At 45.8% G+C, this 18,009-nt stretch overlaps 3 protein-coding genes across 23 annotated transcripts in view; 2 read left to right on the forward strand and 1 right to left on the reverse strand.

Annotated features, from left to right (window-relative positions):
• dst (dystonin) overlaps nt 1-10,015 on the reverse strand; it is a 64,657-nt gene extending 54,642 nt beyond the window's left edge. For 8 of the 16 annotated variants that reach the window (XM_029834872.1, XM_029834871.1, XM_029834867.1 and 5 more), the window contains exons 1-4: nt 9,710-10,015; nt 9,533-9,564; nt 8,589-8,774; nt 5,472-5,685 (exon numbers count right to left, since the gene is read on the reverse strand). In XM_029834872.1, the coding sequence (XP_029690732.1) occupies nt 5,472-5,685; nt 8,589-8,774; nt 9,533-9,564; nt 9,710-9,890 (613 nt within the window). In that variant the 5' untranslated portion in view covers nt 9,891-10,015. Of the gene's footprint in view, nt 1-4,427; nt 4,691-5,471; nt 5,686-8,588; nt 8,775-9,532; nt 9,565-9,709 lie in introns of those variants that run through there. The other 8 variants (XM_029834873.1, XM_029834869.1, XM_029834868.1 and 5 more) reach the window with 4 other exon arrangements.
• znf451 (zinc finger protein 451) lies at nt 9,951-15,933 on the forward strand. 6 transcript variants are annotated; one of them, XM_029834900.1, is made up of 14 exons: nt 11,276-11,348; nt 11,422-11,534; nt 11,809-11,863; nt 12,007-12,087; nt 12,162-12,275; nt 12,531-12,642; nt 12,746-12,881; nt 12,971-13,097; nt 13,180-13,339; nt 13,444-13,591; nt 13,664-15,123; nt 15,197-15,268; nt 15,361-15,411; nt 15,581-15,933. In XM_029834900.1, the coding sequence occupies exons 2-14, from the start codon at nt 11,509-11,511 to the stop codon at nt 15,619-15,621; spliced, it is 2,583 nt and encodes an 860-aa protein (XP_029690760.1). In that variant the 5' UTR covers nt 11,276-11,348; nt 11,422-11,508; the 3' UTR covers nt 15,622-15,933. The 6 variants fall into 6 exon arrangements, with proteins under 6 accessions (XP_029690763.1, XP_011601718.2, XP_011601716.2 ...); XM_029834903.1 differs by lacking the exons at nt 11,276-11,348; nt 11,422-11,534 and adding an exon at nt 9,951-10,021; XM_011603416.2 differs by lacking the exons at nt 11,276-11,348; nt 11,422-11,534 and adding an exon at nt 11,022-11,115.
• A 637-nt stretch (nt 15,934-16,570) lies between these two features.
• On the forward strand, nt 16,571-18,004 carry bag2 (BCL2 associated athanogene 2). Its single transcript, XM_003964175.3, has 3 exons — nt 16,571-16,889; nt 17,029-17,138; nt 17,313-18,004. The coding sequence occupies exons 1-3, from the start codon at nt 16,768-16,770 to the stop codon at nt 17,699-17,701; spliced, it is 621 nt and encodes a 206-aa protein (XP_003964224.1). The 5' UTR covers nt 16,571-16,767; the 3' UTR covers nt 17,702-18,004.
• The last annotated feature ends 5 nt before the right edge of the window (nt 18,005-18,009 follow it).

Consider the following 18,009-nt stretch of genomic DNA (forward strand, 5'->3'; position numbering starts at 1 on the left):
ATGCGTCAAGTCTGCCGGCCGGATGTATGGAAGAGCCGTCATGTGACGGGGGAGCTGGCTCTGAGATCAGCTGACCCGGTCAGGTTTTTAATGTGTCATCAAGGAAGACCTGCTCTTAGAGACGAGATGTTACCACAAAAACCTGTCAGCTAAGACAACCCCCCCCCACCACCACCCACACACACACACACACACACGTAGTTGTTCACACTCCCCTATATGCTTAATGTCTAACAGCTGTGATTACAAGAGTGTGTTTGTGGGTGAAGAAATCTGTTTTCCTCTCACTCAGATTATCCTTACGAAGACTAGTGTCCAGTAATCCTCCATATTTTGGAAATACTCCGACATGTCAGAAAGGAAAAACACAAATGTCACCTTGTTTCACCATTTTGTTCACATAATAATGGCACGAGGGGAGGTCTGTTGCTGAACTGGGCATTAGGGAGTTCACCTCTATGTGCTGACTTTGTCTTTGCACTGTTTTATGAGGCCTTTTTAGTGGAAAAAGCCAAATGTTAATCAAGCAAATGTGATGATTATAACAGGAGCTTGAGATTCAACACAAAGCCAGTTGCTCATTCGCCTGATCACCTCTGAGAGAATGGAAAAGGGAAGCTGCTCCCAGCGGCTGTGGCAACTGCTCCCCAGCATCTGCTGCATTTGGAAGAGAGGGGCGGTGCAGCCGGAGTGAGAGAGAATGAGTCAGGGTGGGACACACACACCCGATGATCTCATGGAAGTGGACCTTAACAAAGCTGCAGAACGGAGATCGAATCACGCCGGGTCTGCCATCGCCGGGAAAAAAACCTGCATTCGGAAAAACTGAGCAGATGCAGATGTGATACAGGAACCATATGAAGCGGTGTTCGATTTCAAGACTGCATATCCAAAATCGTGTACGATTGGAGTAAACGCACAAAGCTAATTATTAAAAGCGTTGACGATATGAGTGGAGGGAAACGCGATTTAACGGTTTATACTTTAGACAAATTCCAAAATGAAACAAAGAAGCGCGATGGTCACGTATTCAAGGTCGCATTTCTACACAGATATAACTGTTGGGAGGAAACGGCGCTTAAAGTGAAAGTGTAAGTGGTTGCAGGGAGCGGAGAGCTGCTCCTGCTGCGGGTCAGTGTGAACACACTGTCACACACTTTAATGGTCTCCGTTCATGCACGAAGGCTTGGGAATAACTGTTACGGGCTGATCTTTGATAGCTAACAAATAGTGTTTTGTTCATTTAAAAAATGTCCTCCATGAGCGTTGATGCATACATGTACAACAACAACACGGATGATAATAATATTAATAATAATAATAATAGTCTGTGTATTCAAGGTCACAGATGATTAGAGGGCTAATGAACACAGATGTCAGTGGGTTTTAACTTCTAATAGTTTAAGTCTGAATTAAAATGCAGAAGAAGAGCACAACATGTTTATTTAACACACTAACGGGTCTTTGGAACAAGTGCACGTAAAAACAAAGTGTCTTTTGTTGTGGAGACAGTGTCCGTAGAGGGGCCTGCTGTGTGTGTGTGTGTGTGTGTGTGTGTGTGTGTGTGTGTGTGTGTGTGTGTGTGTGTGTGTGTGGCCACTAGTCCATTTGAATGTGATGAGTGGGCTGTCGACATACAGCAGAAGGGTTGGGCGCGGCGGCCCGGGATGGACAAAGGCAGTGACTGTGCAAAAAGGCACAATACTCCCTCACAAATGGTTGTGTTTCGACATCCAAGAGAGCACAATTAATGCAGATTTTGGACGGTGTAGTTTCCTATTCTACCTATAGAAGATCGAGTCCTGCTGAAAAATGATGAGTCACGGACATAAAGAGGCTGGGGGAGACCGCGCCCTCTCATGACACACTGAAGACCTCTAAATATTGTCCCTATAACGTCTGAGAGTGCAATGTATGTGTGTCATGGTCTGTAATTAATCACTGAACACATGTGCCTTGACAAATTTAGCTTTCTGGCACATTATTTATTCCCCTTCACATTTAGTTCCGATAAAAACCACCTTTGATACACTTCTTGGCCAAAACTACTTTTGTGGCCACAATTTCCCTGCAGATAAAATCAGGTCAATCGCTCCGCGTCCAGCTTTAATTTGATTTAACAGATATCGGAGATCTGTTGGTAATCTCAAAAGCACATGTTCGACCCTATTAATATACCCCACGCTGAATCAAATAAGCCCTTAATGCCATGCATCTTAAAAAAAATCAACCGCCGAACCAACAAACGTCTAATCCGCTAAATCTTTCCTCTCCCAGCTCGAAAAAGGGCCCTTCCGACTGGAGGCTGACCAAGCAGGCTCTGCAGGGACAGCGTGAGCACGCACACGTTCACAGGCGCTGTCCGGCGTTGTGGAGTTCTTTAACTCACTCCTCAAGTTTACAGTCTTTTGTAAATCCTGCTCGCATTTTCCACCTGAGCCAAAGGAATTCTTCCATTCAATGAACCAGAGCTTTAATACCTCATTAGTGCTCCTAAAGCCACTGCAATAAGATCCGCACACATTTTCACGGTTGTTTGGCTCGGTCACAAACTCACAGTTGTTGTAGAAATTTCACTGATCTTCATCGGACGGAGTGTGACCCCCCCCCCCAGACACAAGTGCTGAAGCTCCAGCAGTTAATCAATCTCCATCTTGATTTGGTGAGACGAGGACAGATCTGTTCTGTTCTCATAGCTGCTGCTGCTATGTTGGTCTGTTTGGATGTGTTTGTTTGGTTACTAGTTTCTCTTGCAAAAATATCTTTTTCGAGACATCACATGTAGGCCCGAGGCCTCCAGGTCCCCCCCCCCCCCCCACCCCACACACACACACACACACACGTCTGTGAAGAAGCAAACTGTTCGTTTCATGCAATCATGGAAATAAACACCCTCAAATGCATTTATCTTGACAGGGAACACATGTTGACTCAAATGCAGCTTGTTTAAAGGTGGGAAAGACGGTATTAAAATGACGTAAACACTGATTTTGCAATCCTGCCATCCTCCCGCTCACTGTTTACATCCTTTAATATCTACTGTTGTTTATGGTTTTCTGAGCTCTGAAATCACATCTTATTTTCCAAAGAGGCACTTTTACCCTTTCATCAGCTCACAAAGTCCTACGTTTCACAAGATTTTGGTGAAGTTGTCCTATTGATTCCCCTTTTTGCCCTAAATAGACCTGAGAAGAACATAAACCATCTCTGGTTTGATAGGAGAGTTTTTATAATGAGTTAGATCACTCAATAACCACACTTTTCAAAGGCTAAGGAATAACCATTATAAGAAAGTACCTATCAAATTTAGACAGTTGTGCATGCAAGAATATGGAAATATGAACTCAAAAATGTATATCATCATTCTGTTGAGGCTCTATCACCAAGAGAAAAAGTTCAAATGTAGCTGAAATTACCAGAAAGTTCTGCTGCAAAAGTCTCACCCCTCCATGTTGAGTTCATGGCTCATGCGATCGCTGGTAGGGACTTAAAGAAACCCCCCAAAATGGCTAAGATAAAACATGGAAAAAGTTAAATGCAAGATGGCACTCTGAGAAAATGGATGGAAATAAAAAAGCTAATTGTGTGTCAGCTCCCCAGCTTCAGATGATGCTACATCATATGATCCCATTAGAATCCAATCAGAGCCGTGTGGCCACAGCTGACTGCTCTGCTTCCTTTCTATAGGCTCCTGATGGAGCACTTTTCAGAGCAATCATCTCCATTGTAGGCTGTGCTTTTTAAAATCATTTTAACTTGGTGTTCCTTGGAATCCTTGTGTGGTGAGGAAAGAGTTAAAGGCGCTGCTGTCAGTTTGAATTTGGCACCACAGGCGTGGCCTCATGCTGCATGTGTATCTAGCTGTCAGAGAGACAATGAACAACATAGATCCTTTACGTGTGATGGATTTACTAGTATTAATGCGATTGGCTCACCGGGAGCAGCTACACAGACAGACATGAGCGATGAGCTGAGACATCTCTGCAATGATAACATTTAGCCCACGATAGTCCAGTGAGCCATCAACTTATAGGCTTATACATATTTATACATTAAAAATGCGAGTCTGTGACTAACCCTGGAAGTCCAGCAATGAATCGTGGAATTATCTGGTTCCGATGTAATACTTCACAGAAGCAACGGATGCTAAATATATTCAGCAAAGCAACAAATAATGCCTATTGTTGAAGCATGGAAAGCTCATAGTAAAGTCTTTGTCCTGCCTATTAAAATTCAGACAAAACGTGATGTCATGCGGGAAACATTCTCACTTTTCCACAGCAGGGATAAAGCCACTGACCGGCCAGTTACCAGTAGAGGGGAGGGGGGTGGGAGGCTGACATTTACTGAACTGTCAAGCAGCAATCACACCATATCTTCGTCATCCCCAGGCCCCCCCAACACCGACATTAGCCGATGCCTCCTACCTTTGTATTTCTCCAAAACGTCCTCATACGCCTGGAGGTATTCCTGTTCGTCCGTGAGCGCACTTGCCTGCGGCGCGTATTGAGCCATAACCCGAGCTCCTCTGACTGGACATTCACCAGCGGTGGACAGGGACACGGCTTACGTGTGTCCGCCTGTGTGTGCGTGCATGTGCGTTTGTGTGTGCGCGCTGAGGTCTCTGGAGTGATCGGCGCTGTTGTTGCGCCGAAGGAAACGCCCTAGATCCCGCCCTTGTCTGGCGCCCTGACCAATAGGAAACACTTCCTCTCACTGGCTTGATTGGAAGGACTGCGCTGCAAAAAATAGCTGTCTTTAAAAAGCCAGTGATATATTAAATATAATTAAAATTAAAATTAAAGTACACTTAAGCAGGCGTCTGCCAGTAAAGGAGGAACAGCGCATCAGCCTTCTTCAAATTGTTGGATTAAGTCAATCAAAACCTCAAAATATGGACTCAGATAAAGTTTTTTTTTTTCTTTTTTTTTTTTTACAGTGTGTAATAGTCAACACCTTTGCTTTATTCTTGTAATCCACCTCCAAAAGACGATATTTTCACACACATGGGTTGAAAATGGCAGGAGCAGATCAGCAGCCACTAGAGACTCACATTTTCCTGAGGAGGAGATACTTCCCGCATGGTCGACATGGATTTTGTCACGTCCAGCAGAGGTAAAAACTCCAGATAGCCGTAAAATAATTAAGCCTACTTCATTACTCCGGCCTCCCATAAAACATTCGCCGTCCAAAACAAGGTAAAAAGCCCCTTTCATAAAGACTACACTGCATTCTTGCAATATTGCATTTACATTTTCGGCATCGTATCCAGAATCAGTGCGCACCAAAATGCCATCACATCGGCTTCCCAAAATCTATACACAACAGCTGACAGGGTACCACGCAAACTCACTCACGATATGATGATGTGGAATGATGGGCAGCCGAAAAGATTCACCGTAGGAAGCTTCACGTAGGTCATATTTTGTTAGTGTACGTGAAAACGGGACAACCGGGACGCAGCTGCTCACCTGCGATCCTGAGCACAGCTCTCTCCGCGGGGTCCAGCACAGACCCTCCGTGGATTTTCCTCTTGGAACGCTCATGTCTGGGCAGGTTCCAGGGTAAAGTATCACCGGGTGCCGGTGACGCCGATCCCGATTTTAGGCTGTAATCATCCTCGTCTGAGAAATCCGCTGAGGAAGACATGGAGCCGTGCAGGGAAGGGTTCCCTGAACTGGAGCTCTGCGAGACAAAAGAAAAGGGGGTAAACAAAAAAAGGGGGACAACGTCTCCGTGCCGCGCAGCGCAGGGATAAAACGCACAAATCCCGGTTTATTCCTTCACGATCGCGGGTCAAAGTGCGTAATACGGGCGCAGGTTAGAGTGAGGACGCTCCGTGACAGCTCGCAAAGATGGATAAAACAATAACAGGTTTGGAACAATAAAGCCAATGTGAAATCAATAGTATTTGGCTCCCCCGCCAGGTCAACATTAAGACTTACCACCGTGTACATGACGAAGACCTGTCAGGCGCAAGGAAAGAAAGAAAAATCCGAATTTGAGCGATATTAGCTTCCACCTTTCAGTCACACGTCTCCGTGCGTCATTATCCAAAGGCGCCACGCCCTTTGACGGATGCTCCGGCCACGACTTCGCCCTTTATCCGAGCACCGAGGATGATGTCAGATCTTCGCAGGGGCTGTAGGGCTGGTACTGTGTGCGCGGTGTGCAGCGTGATGGGGGAGCGCAGGGTGCATGTGTCTGCGCGTCACAGCCGCCAGCCAACATCAGCAGCCTCCAGCGGCGACGGCGGTGTTACAGCGCCACCCGGACGCACCGAGGTGACGGCGGATAAAACCCAACACCGAAAGCGGAAGCAGATACAATGAGGAGGGCCGTGACAGAGCCGCGAACAGATGCACATTAGGATCCGCAGAGAGACCACCGCTGTGAGGACGCGATTACATAATCTCAGCAGCGGATACGCGTTCACCACAGCGGGCGCCGAGGGGCCAATTACAGACAATCTCTCTCCATTTAAAAAGGCTTAGCCGGGTTTATATTCAAACTCACATTTTGCCTGAAGGAAGCAAACGTGTTTATCTTCGATGGGGTCTGGGGCCGTTTCTTTAACAGTAATAATGAATCACCTTCTGTCGCAATTTCCCACAATGTACCCTGACACACCTGATATTGAGCAACACAACGAATCCAGGAGGGTTGGGCAAACACTGGCTACACCATTCCACAACATTTAAATCGAGAAATCATCATCCAGCTGTGAAATCTTGGTGTTACAATGGTGTGAGAACAGATGTTGTCGTTTTAAGCCCTTCTGGGAGCATTTCTACTAAGTTATTTGTAGTCCGTAAATAGCATGATGACAGCCTGTGTCACGACTGTGGACCAGATGAAAAAAGAGCATCCTGTTAAAATTAGCAGCATTATCATCGAGGCATCACTTTCATCTAGATTAAACTTGAATTCAAAAGATATCGGTCTTGTGTTTATTTATAGTTTTAGATTCATATGAGCTGTATCCTTTCTGCTAACAACCCATTTTCCTACACAGCTGTCAGTGTAAATATTGATGATTAGAGGTCACTGTCAATATATAGTCCTTATTTCTGGAAATGACAATCTCGCTCATAAGCTGTTGGCAAAAAAGACATTGGATGATGTACGTAGCCACACTGCTACCAAGCTTTTGGCATAGATTGTGAAGAATGTTCAGTATTTGTGATATAATGAACAATATTGATGAGTTTGTAAAAGACTTAAATACCTGTAGCAGTGCAGAAAGAGAGAAAACAAACTAAAGGAGGGAAGGGCGTCTTATGTTTGCACAAGAAGTTCCCGCTGAGTTCATGCTCACTCTTACATTCCCTTCCACAAAGAAAATGATCAATATATGGGTCAGGTGTCAAACTGCCTGGCTCCTCGCCGTAGATTTAACTGCACTAACCTGATGAAAGTACAGGAAGTAGTTTGGACAGACTGCCGCCATATCACAAGGTAAGGGGAGAACTGTCTAATTTAATATAATAGCCAGGTTTATTTCCTCTTCTTTTGTGTGAATGTCCTCCACCTGCTGTAGTCTGAAGCAGATCTGATTAGATTAAGTATATCAGTCCATTCATTTCCTGTGAACTGCAGCTAATTGCTAATCAGGATCACAGATCCTGGACAGGTAAACAGTCTGCACTCTCCACGCTCACACACTCGCATAACAACACAGACTAATGTGCATGATCTTGGTATGTGACAGGAGACTATTAAAATATGAAATCCCACACCGAAATGTGATTAACATGCATCAATGATCACTAAACAAAGGGCATTTATAACTGGTATAAATGTAACAACACCCCAGGACTCACCATCATGTTGTATAATTACTTAAATGTCACATATTTATCACAGATCAACATGTTTGGACAGTGTTGTTGACCTTATTTTTAAAACGCCTGTTGATAAAATCATTTTATTTGTGAAACTACACTGGGAATAAATTGATTGTTCATATTTAAATAAAAACTGCTTTAATTTTCTTTTGATTTTCATGTTGTAGGATTGTCATTTGACCCCAGCTGCAAATGGAAATCCCACAAATCAGTGCATGCAAAGTTTTATGGAAATAACTATGGTCTGTGCATAAAGATGGAGGCTTTTCAAAGGTGATAGAGGTACGAGTGGCTTCTGTAGTCAGGCTGCAGTAAAAGCTCGTTATTTACAACTAATTAGCTCACATCTGGTTGCTATCTGCCTTTAAAACCTTACTACAATTAATGGAATATTTTTCCCCAAATCACAGTGATCAAAGTCCAGCTGTACATTTTATTGGCCTTTTTTTTCACTGACAAAAACAACCTAATGATTGACAGCTGAACTGTGTGCAATTTGCACATCAGTCGAATGACTCCACCGAATGACGCCACCGGAGGAAGGCGGAGACTGCGTCCTACATATTTTAGCTCCAGATTTGCAGCACGGCAGGAAGTGGCTGGTAAATATTCATTTCATCGCAGGCCGCGGCTGTGAACATTTTACCGTGTCCACAGAAGCATTTAAATCTGTGGAGGGGAGCAAGTGGAAAGCAGCACTGCTATTTTATTAGTCATGGTCAGAGTGGAGTTGGTACCTACAAGTTTGCGTGTGGGGGTGACTTGTACAGACTGGTAAAACTCAGGCAGAACTCTCTTCTTCACTTTACGCTTTCTGAGACCTGATGAATCTGGTTCGCTCTCGGGGATCTGGACCAGACTGGGCTTTTCCTCTATCACCCGAGCATGTGCACTCCTTCTGGCATGACGTGGACTGTGCCTGAACCCCTGGAACACATTGACAGTTATTCAGATAGCGAATGAACACATGCACAGATACAAAATCCTTGTGTTTTTGCTGCTTTCTCTGACTCATAAGTGTTTATGAAATTAGAATTTCCATAACTGGGGAGGAAAAGCTGATCTGTCTCCTGCCAGAGCTCATCATTTATTGCTGAATCACACAGCAATGAACAATGACTGGGATGGTTATTACTTTCTCTTCTGGTTTTCTTCAAAATGAAACTAAGCTCTACCAACAGAGAGACAATGTTCTGTCTGTCTGCCTGCCTGCCTGCCTGTCTGTCCGCCTGCCTGTCTGTCTGTCTCTTTGTTTGCCGCCGCTTTATTTTGAAATTACAGAGCGTAAAACGGAAACAGAACCAAAAGCGCTCCTTTACGCATAGCGATAACGTAGCCTCTCGGCTGGTTTATATGATAAACGGGCAGGTTTGGATTTCCTCCGACTCATTCGTGGCTCGCATCATTTGTAGGACTACACGGCAAAGGGTTTCAACCCTCTGTAAAAGAAAACAACTTGCAAAACAGCACGTTTAATTATTGATCCTCGAACACATGCGCATTGCGCACATAGCGATTCTTAAAATAGTCATGCCGCTCTATTAAAGTCCAAAGAAATAGGTTTGTGGATGATGCATTTATCTTCGAAGCATATAACTGGGGTTCAGCGTTTAACTCCCTCGCTGCCTGTGATTTGATTAAACACAAATGTTGTAACTGACTCAAACTCATAAAGTTCATCCTACCTCTGATCGAAAATGATGAGATCGCAGGCCAACTATGGGACAGATAACAGACGTAAGGATGACAAAATAGACATGTTATCGACAATCTTTTTCTTTTACAATGTCGGAAGTACACAACATGCCAAAGATATGTGCTGACAGGATGAAGAGGAGATGCGGCCATCCTGCGTTACTCACCGCGGCTCTTCGTGCGCCCAGAGAGAACCGATTTTATTGGATGCTTTCCATTGCTAATCCGGCGATGCCAGCAGCACAAAAATGTAATCGTCGCTACAGTTCCGATTAACAGGAGTAACAGCACCAGCACGTACTGGATGCTGTAGGGCCTTAAGAGGACCAAAAACGCAGCAGCAATCATCGTGAGGCGAGATGTAGGACAGATCCCGCAGTCTCAGACATCTGACTCCTCTGATGCCGCTTTGTCGATGAAAGCCTGAGATGAGTATGAAGAGGCTGGTTGACGTGCCCGAAGCATCGTGGCATATTGTGGTGAGGGTTCTGGTTCGACTGCACAGACGGCTGATATCATGGTCCTGAGGTACAATGCGTGAGTCAGCAGACACGCAAGTTTTATTATTTTTTTCCCCCCCCCAAACCGAATTAGGAAGCGTCGGCAAATTAATTTTTACTGTCGCAAACTGCTAAAGAGTCCAAAAGGATAATTATAATACATTGTTGCCCATCAAGAAAAAAATCTATATTAAATATATATATATATATATATATAGAGAGAGAGAGAGAGAGTCATGCCTTGATAAAGTATATATTTTCTCAAAACTGTATGTGATTAATCTATAAATAATCAACCTTATTGGCAACAGTTTACATATATTGTCTTTGTTGGACATAGAAAATACTAGACTGGAGAGTAAGCTAAAAGAACTGGCTGGACATTAAACCTTAAAATCTAAAGCTACTGCTGGCTGCATAAACAACTGGTCCAGTGGCTAGCTGACTTCAACTTACCAAGAGCCTTGAAGGTAGCAATTTGGAAATACCTGCAACACAAAAAACACGGCAAAAACAAAAACACGATAGTCTGAACAGGATGTCTGACCACAAGTCCCGAGGGGATTTCACAATATGTAACCCACTGATTATAGTGATTTTTGCAACATCTACTTATGCACGACATGCACACACCCCAGTTTGGGTGGTTCTCACGTCGATTTAATGCCCCCCAATTTGCTGGAGAACCTGCCGCAATAAAACTAAGCTGGTCCTTATGTTACTGGTTATTCCCATGGATAATTGTGAATATTTACAAAGTCACACGCATACCAAAATGTTGTGTGAGATACACTCAAAGCGGTACACGTTTATTGGTGGATTAAAATGATGTACAGTTTCTTGTTCACATATTGGGACAGAATCGTTAAATTATACGAGAAGTGAGTGATAGTTTGTAATTGCCACTGTTAGCGCCGGTGAGATGGACGGAGTCTCCCAGGCCACAAAATTCCTGTAAACTCCGCAGATACGGCACACACCACGAGAAAAAAGGAGCGCTTCCTTTACAAATGACGCTTCCCAGCAGACTCGCGTGTGTGGTCGCGGGCCGGAGTTATGTGATTCAGGTCGAAGTAAGTGAACACGCCGCACTGGGGAAATCATTTAGGTGGGTACTAATAGCTTAACCGTGGCAGATTATGTAGAGTTGTGGCAATATTGATCGCTTTCCAACAGTAAAACGGAAGAAATTGGAAAACGACAAATGAATAAACTAATCTGTACTTTCGACCATAGACTGGGGCGAGCGACTGTGTCAGTGTGCTGCTGCAGAAGACCCTGTAAATGTTGCCTGGAAAGACAAAATGTATATATACCGTGTATATACTGTATAATGCTTGATGTTTGTTGGTGGCTGTAATTATACTCCCATCCGGTAGTGGCAGCACCGAAGAGTAGTTCAAACTGTTGCCAAGGAAGAAGTGGCGGTTACTGCACGATCATTCGCATAGATTTGGGTCAATTTAATGCAATTAACCCGCATCGGTCTGGTGTAAGTCGTGTTTTAATTACATATCTGAAGAGTCCTTCTGCATTACTTTTGCTTCCTGTTTATTCTCAAGCATTTAAGCAACACTTGTGCGTGGTTAGCTTTCGTCTAGCAACGCAGCTGCCTGCATCAAGAAGAGGCTGTTTGTGACTGTCTCCCTAAAACAATGATGCATTTGTAGCATCCTGAAGTGAAATCTAGACGTGCACCCTGCTGTTTTGGTCACTTGTTAAGCTGCTCGTTGTCAAAAAGGGAACTTTGACTTGTTTGTCCTCAGACAAATGTCTACTGAAGCAGACGACGACGAGATGGAAGAAGTGGAGTTTATATCAGTAAGTCACATGTTTCAAAAATTTAAAATGCATTACATTAAAAAGCTACCTGTTTGCTGACTTTGACTGAATCCTTGCTGTGCAGCACATTTCCTTGCACATGTGTTAGATTGCACCTCTGACACATTGCTTGTATTTTTTAGGAGGCTCCCCCAGAGCTGGAATGTATTGATTTAGGGAGCGACAGCGAAGACGAGGGGTTCTCGTCCTCTTTGACAGGCACTGTGAGTTGTTAAAAAGCAAAATAACGTCTGTGAATTTGAGCATAGAGTTTTGTGAAATGCCCTCTGTTCTCTAGCTGGATGATAAAATCACCTGTCACAAAGCACGGGTCACCTCAACGCTGGAGAGGTTAGCACAACAGGTGGCTCAAGATAAAGAGGAAAGAGCAAAGAAGTGTAAAGCCTTCAAGGTGAGATGTATTTTACTGTCACACTAATGTCCGTATGGCTGTTAGTGTTTTTCTTGTTATGGGAAATAGTATTTCACTCGTCTAATTTGATCGGCTATCAATAATGAGGTCAAGGAATGAGAATTGTTGCGAAATAGCACCACCCTGTGGATAAATTAGTCCCTAACAGCCACAGCAACCTGGAATTAATGAAACGATTTCATTGATGCAGCAAAGAATGAGAATATATGCTGTGTCATTTCCTTGTCATTTCAGGAGAAACAGAACCGGCAAAAGGCTCATGGACAGCAGGAGCTGGCTTTTAGTTCAGCAGATGGAATCAATCAGGAAGCAAAGCGCTGCGTTGACATGTGGTTAAAGATGCCAGGTGCATGCCCACAAACGTGAACCGCGTTCTTCCCATTAAAGTTTCAAGGACTCTATTTAAGATGGCTTGTTGATTGAGTGTTTTGAATTCTGCTTTTGTGCAGCGTTTGGTGCAGGTTCCAGAAAAAGACAGCGAACCGCATCTTTTCCTGTGAGCACAGCCAGCAAACACACGTGTCCGGTTGTCAACTGTGGCCGAGTGTTTGACAATACACCACTTCTAGAGGGGCACCTGAAAAGGTAATCTTTTTAACCCTCACAGGATGCAATAACTTTCAAACCTCTTCATAAATATATCATTAAAAGTTGTTCATTCTTCTTCTGATTAGGTTCGATCACTCTCCTTGTGACCCAACCATCAATCTTAAAGGATGTCCCTCTGAGCTCTTTGCCTGTGCTGCATGTGCACAGCATTTCCAGTCCAAAGAAGAATGGCGGAAGCACCTTGAGTCAAAGGTTGGTGCACTTATCTGACTGCACTCTGAATTGTAAATATTTTGTAAAGAACCTTTTTTGAACTGTGCGCCTTTGTTATCAGGTGAACCTGCTCACGCCCGATGGTCACAGCAGCCCTCAAACCTACCAGCGCATTGTTTGTTTTGCCTGCCCTGCTTGCTTCCTCTTCTTTAATCTCCGGGATGAATGTCTTCAGCACATGGCCGCCAAAAACCACTTCTCCGAGTCGCTTCCCCTAACTGGTAAGAGTAAACACCCGCTCAAGTGCAACACGTATTGAAGGCGCCGTCAGGGGGGTTTATTGTGCATACATCAAACATCATCGTCACCTCTCTCTCCTTATAAGAAACCAAGATAAGGGCTCTGCCTGTTCCCGTCCCACAATATGTGAAGAATCGTCTCATCACTTTGTGCAAGGAAATAATGTTCAGTGTGCGATGCTCTCTGTGTCACAAAGTGCTCACGTCGCATCAGACGGCTCAAGCTCATTTCAAGTACGTTTCACTGAAATCGAATCAACGCGTGCAGATGTTTGTTTGCTGATATTCATTGTTCTTCTCTTCCAGCGTGCACTGCAGACACGGCTGCGCTGTGGCCAAGGCTGATAAAACCGTGGCACAGGTGATGCAGCGGCTGCAGGTGCGAGGCCAGTGCTCGCTCTGCCGTCAACTCTTCTTCAGCCAAGCCGAAATCGGCAGCCACAAGGAATCGACTCATCACGGCGTGGAGATCAACCGAACGATGCAGAGGGCCGTCCTTCAGCACTGCAGGTTTAGTGGGACGCAGCACACGGGCAGCGAGAGAGCGGCGCCAAAGGGAGGACGGCCCAGCTGCCTGAAAACTCCTCATCAGAAGATGAACAAGGAAGGTTTCGAGGAATACTCGACTAGGAGAAAGCGACCGGCCCCAGGCGAGAGCGACGGCGCCAGCAGCAGCTCGACGGTGGGCTGGCGCTGTGAATGCGGCCTGCAATACTCAGAGGAGGCCGCAGCCAAGAAGCACCTGTTGGCCGCGAACCAGATCTTCCATCAGTGCGGCGTCTGTGGGAAACATATGGAGGAGTCGGCCATCACGCGGCTGCACATGAGCCGCTTCCACGGGGGGGCGCACTTGTCCAACTTCCTCTTCTACTGCCGCAAATGCAAGATCGAAATGCCCCGATATGAAGACATCCTGTCTCACGTGTCGGACGATCACGGAGGGCACACCTATATCACCGAGCAAGAGATGCCCGAGGAGCTCGCCGCCGCCTGTGACGCTCAGCCGTCCACGAGTCACGCTTCCGCCTCAGCCCCCGCCAGCCGCTTCAGCTCCTCCTCCGTAAAACTGGAGCTGTCTTGGATGTGCAGGATGTGCGAGGACGTCTTTGACTCGGAGAAGGAGGTTCTGGAACACTGCAGCGACGTAACTAGCCACAGTTTCCAGAGATTCATGTGTGGACACTGTCCTCAGAAGTTCTTTAAAGAGTCGACCGTGCGCCGGCACTGCGTGAACGAGCACGGCGGGCAGATCAAGAGCTTCCACTTCTGTGGCCTCTGTGACAGCATGCAGCTTGAATCCGAGGGGGAGTTCTTGGAGCACTACAAGAGGCTCCACAGCAAAGACTTCTACTGCATAAATAATGATGGAGTCATTCAGAGCACCGTTCAGCCCACATGCCCCTGCATGGGTTCAGAGAAGAACAAGGGGGAATTAAAAGCCGTATACACTCAGTGTATGAGGGACCTGGCTACTGAAGGCAAGTGTCAGTACGCGTGCGCTCCCTGCGGCGTGTCTGTGTCGTCCTACGCTCAGATCAAGACCCACGTCCACACAAAACACCCAGCGTTGAACCTGGAGAAAACCTTCGAGGTCGCGTGCAGCGTTTGCCAGGAGAGCTTCAAAGACGTGCCGAGTTTCCATAAACATCATCACTCTCGGCACTGCGCCCTGGAACCCTGCATGAGCTCCAGGAGCCGCGGCGCCGAGAGGGAACCCGCCCCCGTGAAAATCCTCGACGCCGTGGAGATCAAACCCGGCACCAGCGGTAATCCGCGGTCCTCTTCCCTTCAGCCATCCGTGTTTCGTTGGAGCTTTTCATCACATTTCCGTCATTTCAGAGATTTGTGACGAGACTCTGGCGGCCTTTTTGAATGAGGACCAGGCCAACAAAGACAGGCATGTACGCAAAGGTATGGAGGAAATAAGAATGAATCCCTCATCTCACGACAGCATCGCTCTATTGATGCGTTTGAATAAAGGGCTGTGTGACTTTCTCCTGCAGATGGAGCCAGTGATGCGGCGTCCGTTAGTGCAGAAGCAAGAGAATCAGCAGGTAGTTCTTGTTGTTCAGCCTCCCGCAGAGCTGCGAAGATCATACATTCAGTTATTTTCATAGCCAGTTCTGTCACCTTTGTTCTATTGTTCTCCACGTTCCTGTTGTGATCTGGTAAAACATCCTGTAACCGGAGTCTTTGTTTCCCTTTTTCTTTTTTTCCCTGCAGAGTTGGAAGAAGCCCTCCAAAGAAGTCTCTTAGAGTTTTAATGATCTGTGTTGTTGGGATGCATCGTTCAACAAAAATTACTTAATTATTTTCTAATTTCTAATTCTCTCCAGAATAAAATAAATAACATCTACATTTTGTTTATTTTATATCATTGATATGCTAGAACATCAGAGAGACTAATTTCCCTGTAAAGGAATATTATTGGGGTCATACCGTAGACCCTAGGTAACACAAGTGGACCTTATATAACACTTTTTTTAAAAAAAATCTGTAATTATCACAACTTTTTAAATCAAATCTATGTACATACACATTTGGCCTCAGTGGTAAATAAATTAAAATTAAGAAAACCTCATTTCTTGCTGCTTATTTGGCCTTTTTTAATAAAAAGTTTATATTAATATGGTCAGTAGAGGTGGCTGTAATATAGAATGTGATAGAAAAGCTGCAGAACTGTCTTTTGAAGTGATTTTTGAAATTAGCTTCATCCTCTACTCATTTATTCCATCATTTTGGAAGGGCATTTCCTGTCCCGGTCACATGACTGTCCCCTGGTTGCATCATAGTCTTTCGTAAGTCATTGACAGGTCCTGAAGGTGAAACTGGTGTCACCACGGGGGTTAAGTTGGGCAGTTATGGACTGTGGGGGCCTTCGCCTCCCTACATTATGCTGCATCAGCAGCAGAGTGCTATAGATGGCACCATGATGGTGTGACAGGCTGCAGCTGAACCTCTCAGCTCAGTGGAGATCAGCTGCCTCTGAAGTCCAATGTGGTATTTAGGTATTTAAAAGTAATGCTTTTCTACATAATTGTCAATGTTCTTTTTAAAATTAAAAACTATCCATTAAGAACAGTGGAGAATAAACTAAAATGGAATCCCAAGGTTGCTTGAAAGTAGCTGTTGTGAGCTTTAAAGTGGGGTTGGATGTTCATTATAACATCTACGGATCACACCAGAACTCTTTCTCAACATCTGAACGCGCGTCTGCGCACCCTCGGGGGGCCCCGCACCTCAGCTTGGCAGCAGCTGCTCGTCTCCTCGGGACCCTTCTGAGAGGAGCCAGTGAAGGAAGTCTCGGCCCATGTTAGGAAATCCCCTCCCAGGAGGAGTCCAGCACCGTCATCCGGGCCGAACCGTGCGCTGTTGAAGCTTCCCCGCAGTCTCCACCGTCGCTCTCCGCCATGGCTCAGGCCAAAATACAGGCCAAAATGAACGAAGCCTTCAACGCCAAGTTCAGCAGGACCCTGTCGATGGCTGATCGCTCCGGGCAACTCCTGGAAAGTTTGGATCAGCTGGAAATTAGGTAGGTTGAAGCAACAGGCCGCGGGCGTGCGCGCTCCTACATAAGTACGCACGGAACACCCATCCAAAAGTCTTTAAAACAGACCCCCGGCTATTAATGCGTGACGGTTAAGAAAGGCGGCTTCTCTGGTGTCTGTTAGGGTGGAGGCTTTACGCGAAGCTGCGTCCGCCCTGGAGCTGGAAAGGGAGTCCATCATGGAGGTGATTCAGGCCATTCAGACCGGACAAGAAATGCGGAACATCTGTCCTGGTGAGGCTGCTCACTGTCACTGTCACGTCTCTGGCTCCGCTGCGGGACTCTGTGTTCCACAGACCTGGTGCATGACAAAAACCGACACGGGCAGCTTGATTTAAACAGACTTCCTGCCAAGAATTCGAATTCAAATCGGGTGTTTTATTTGTGTTATTGATTTATGCTCTCCAGGAGAGAGGGAAGAGCTGGAGCTGACCGCCGACCGCCTGATGGGCCGGACACTGGCGGTGGAGGTCTCCGTCAGCACGGTCAGGAACCCCCAGCAGGAGGAGGCCCTCAACAAGGCCACGTCCATCATCGATGAAGTGGTGCAGAAGCTGCTGGACAACATGGAGAGCGGCCGACAGAGGCTGCTGGCCCTGCACGCCGCCTGCCTGACCGAGGCCCCCGCCGTGCCCATCGACCAGAGGTTTCAGGCCGTGGTGATCGGCTGCGCTCTGGACGACCAGAAGAAGATCAAGCGGAGGCTGGAGACTCTGCTGAGGAACGTGGGGAACGCCGAGAGGAACATCAAGCTGATGGACCACCAGAAACTGGAAAAGGCAAACGGCTGCCAATGAACCGGGGGTCACTGAAGTGCCGCACGTTTGATGCCACTAAGCTCACCGGGACCGAAGCAACAACACATTAGAATAGTGATGAGTGACGTTGATAGTGATCACACCCACGGTTAACTTCATTTTACATTTTTTTTTTGCACTGAAGACACAAGGACACTCATTTTGAAACGTAACCCAGGTTCCAGGTGTGTGTGTGTTCGCTACCTCTTGTGTGAAGGAAACACGAGTCATTTTATACTCGCACCAATATGTGAGCGTATGTGTCAATAAACGAATAAAATTTAAATAAAGGTGTAAAAAGGACTCAT

The sequence above is a fragment of the Takifugu rubripes genome, chromosome 4 (assembly GCF_901000725.2).
Source record: "Takifugu rubripes chromosome 4, fTakRub1.2, whole genome shotgun sequence".
Lineage (NCBI taxonomy): Eukaryota > Metazoa > Chordata > Actinopteri > Tetraodontiformes > Tetraodontidae > Takifugu > Takifugu rubripes.

Excerpts from the sequence above, each read along its gene's own strand:
- znf451 (XM_011603414.2), top strand. The coding sequence starts at position 11,053 with ATGACGCTTCCCAGCAGACTCGCGTGTGTGGTCGCGGGCCGGAGTTAT. Across the intron at positions 12,088-12,161 it reads CGTCCTCTTTGACAGGCACT|CTGGATGATAAAATCACCTG; the intron begins GTGAGTTGTTAA and ends TCTGTTCTCTAG. Across the intron at positions 15,412-15,580 it reads AGAAGCAAGAGAATCAGCAG|AGTTGGAAGAAGCCCTCCAA; the intron begins GTAGTTCTTGTT and ends TTTTCCCTGCAG.
- bag2 (XM_003964175.3), top strand. The coding sequence starts at position 16,768 with ATGGCTCAGGCCAAAATACAGGCCAAAATGAACGAAGCCTTCAACGCC. Across the intron at positions 16,890-17,028 it reads TTGGATCAGCTGGAAATTAG|GGTGGAGGCTTTACGCGAAG; the intron begins GTAGGTTGAAGC and ends GGTGTCTGTTAG. Across the intron at positions 17,139-17,312 it reads AATGCGGAACATCTGTCCTG|GAGAGAGGGAAGAGCTGGAG; the intron begins GTGAGGCTGCTC and ends TATGCTCTCCAG.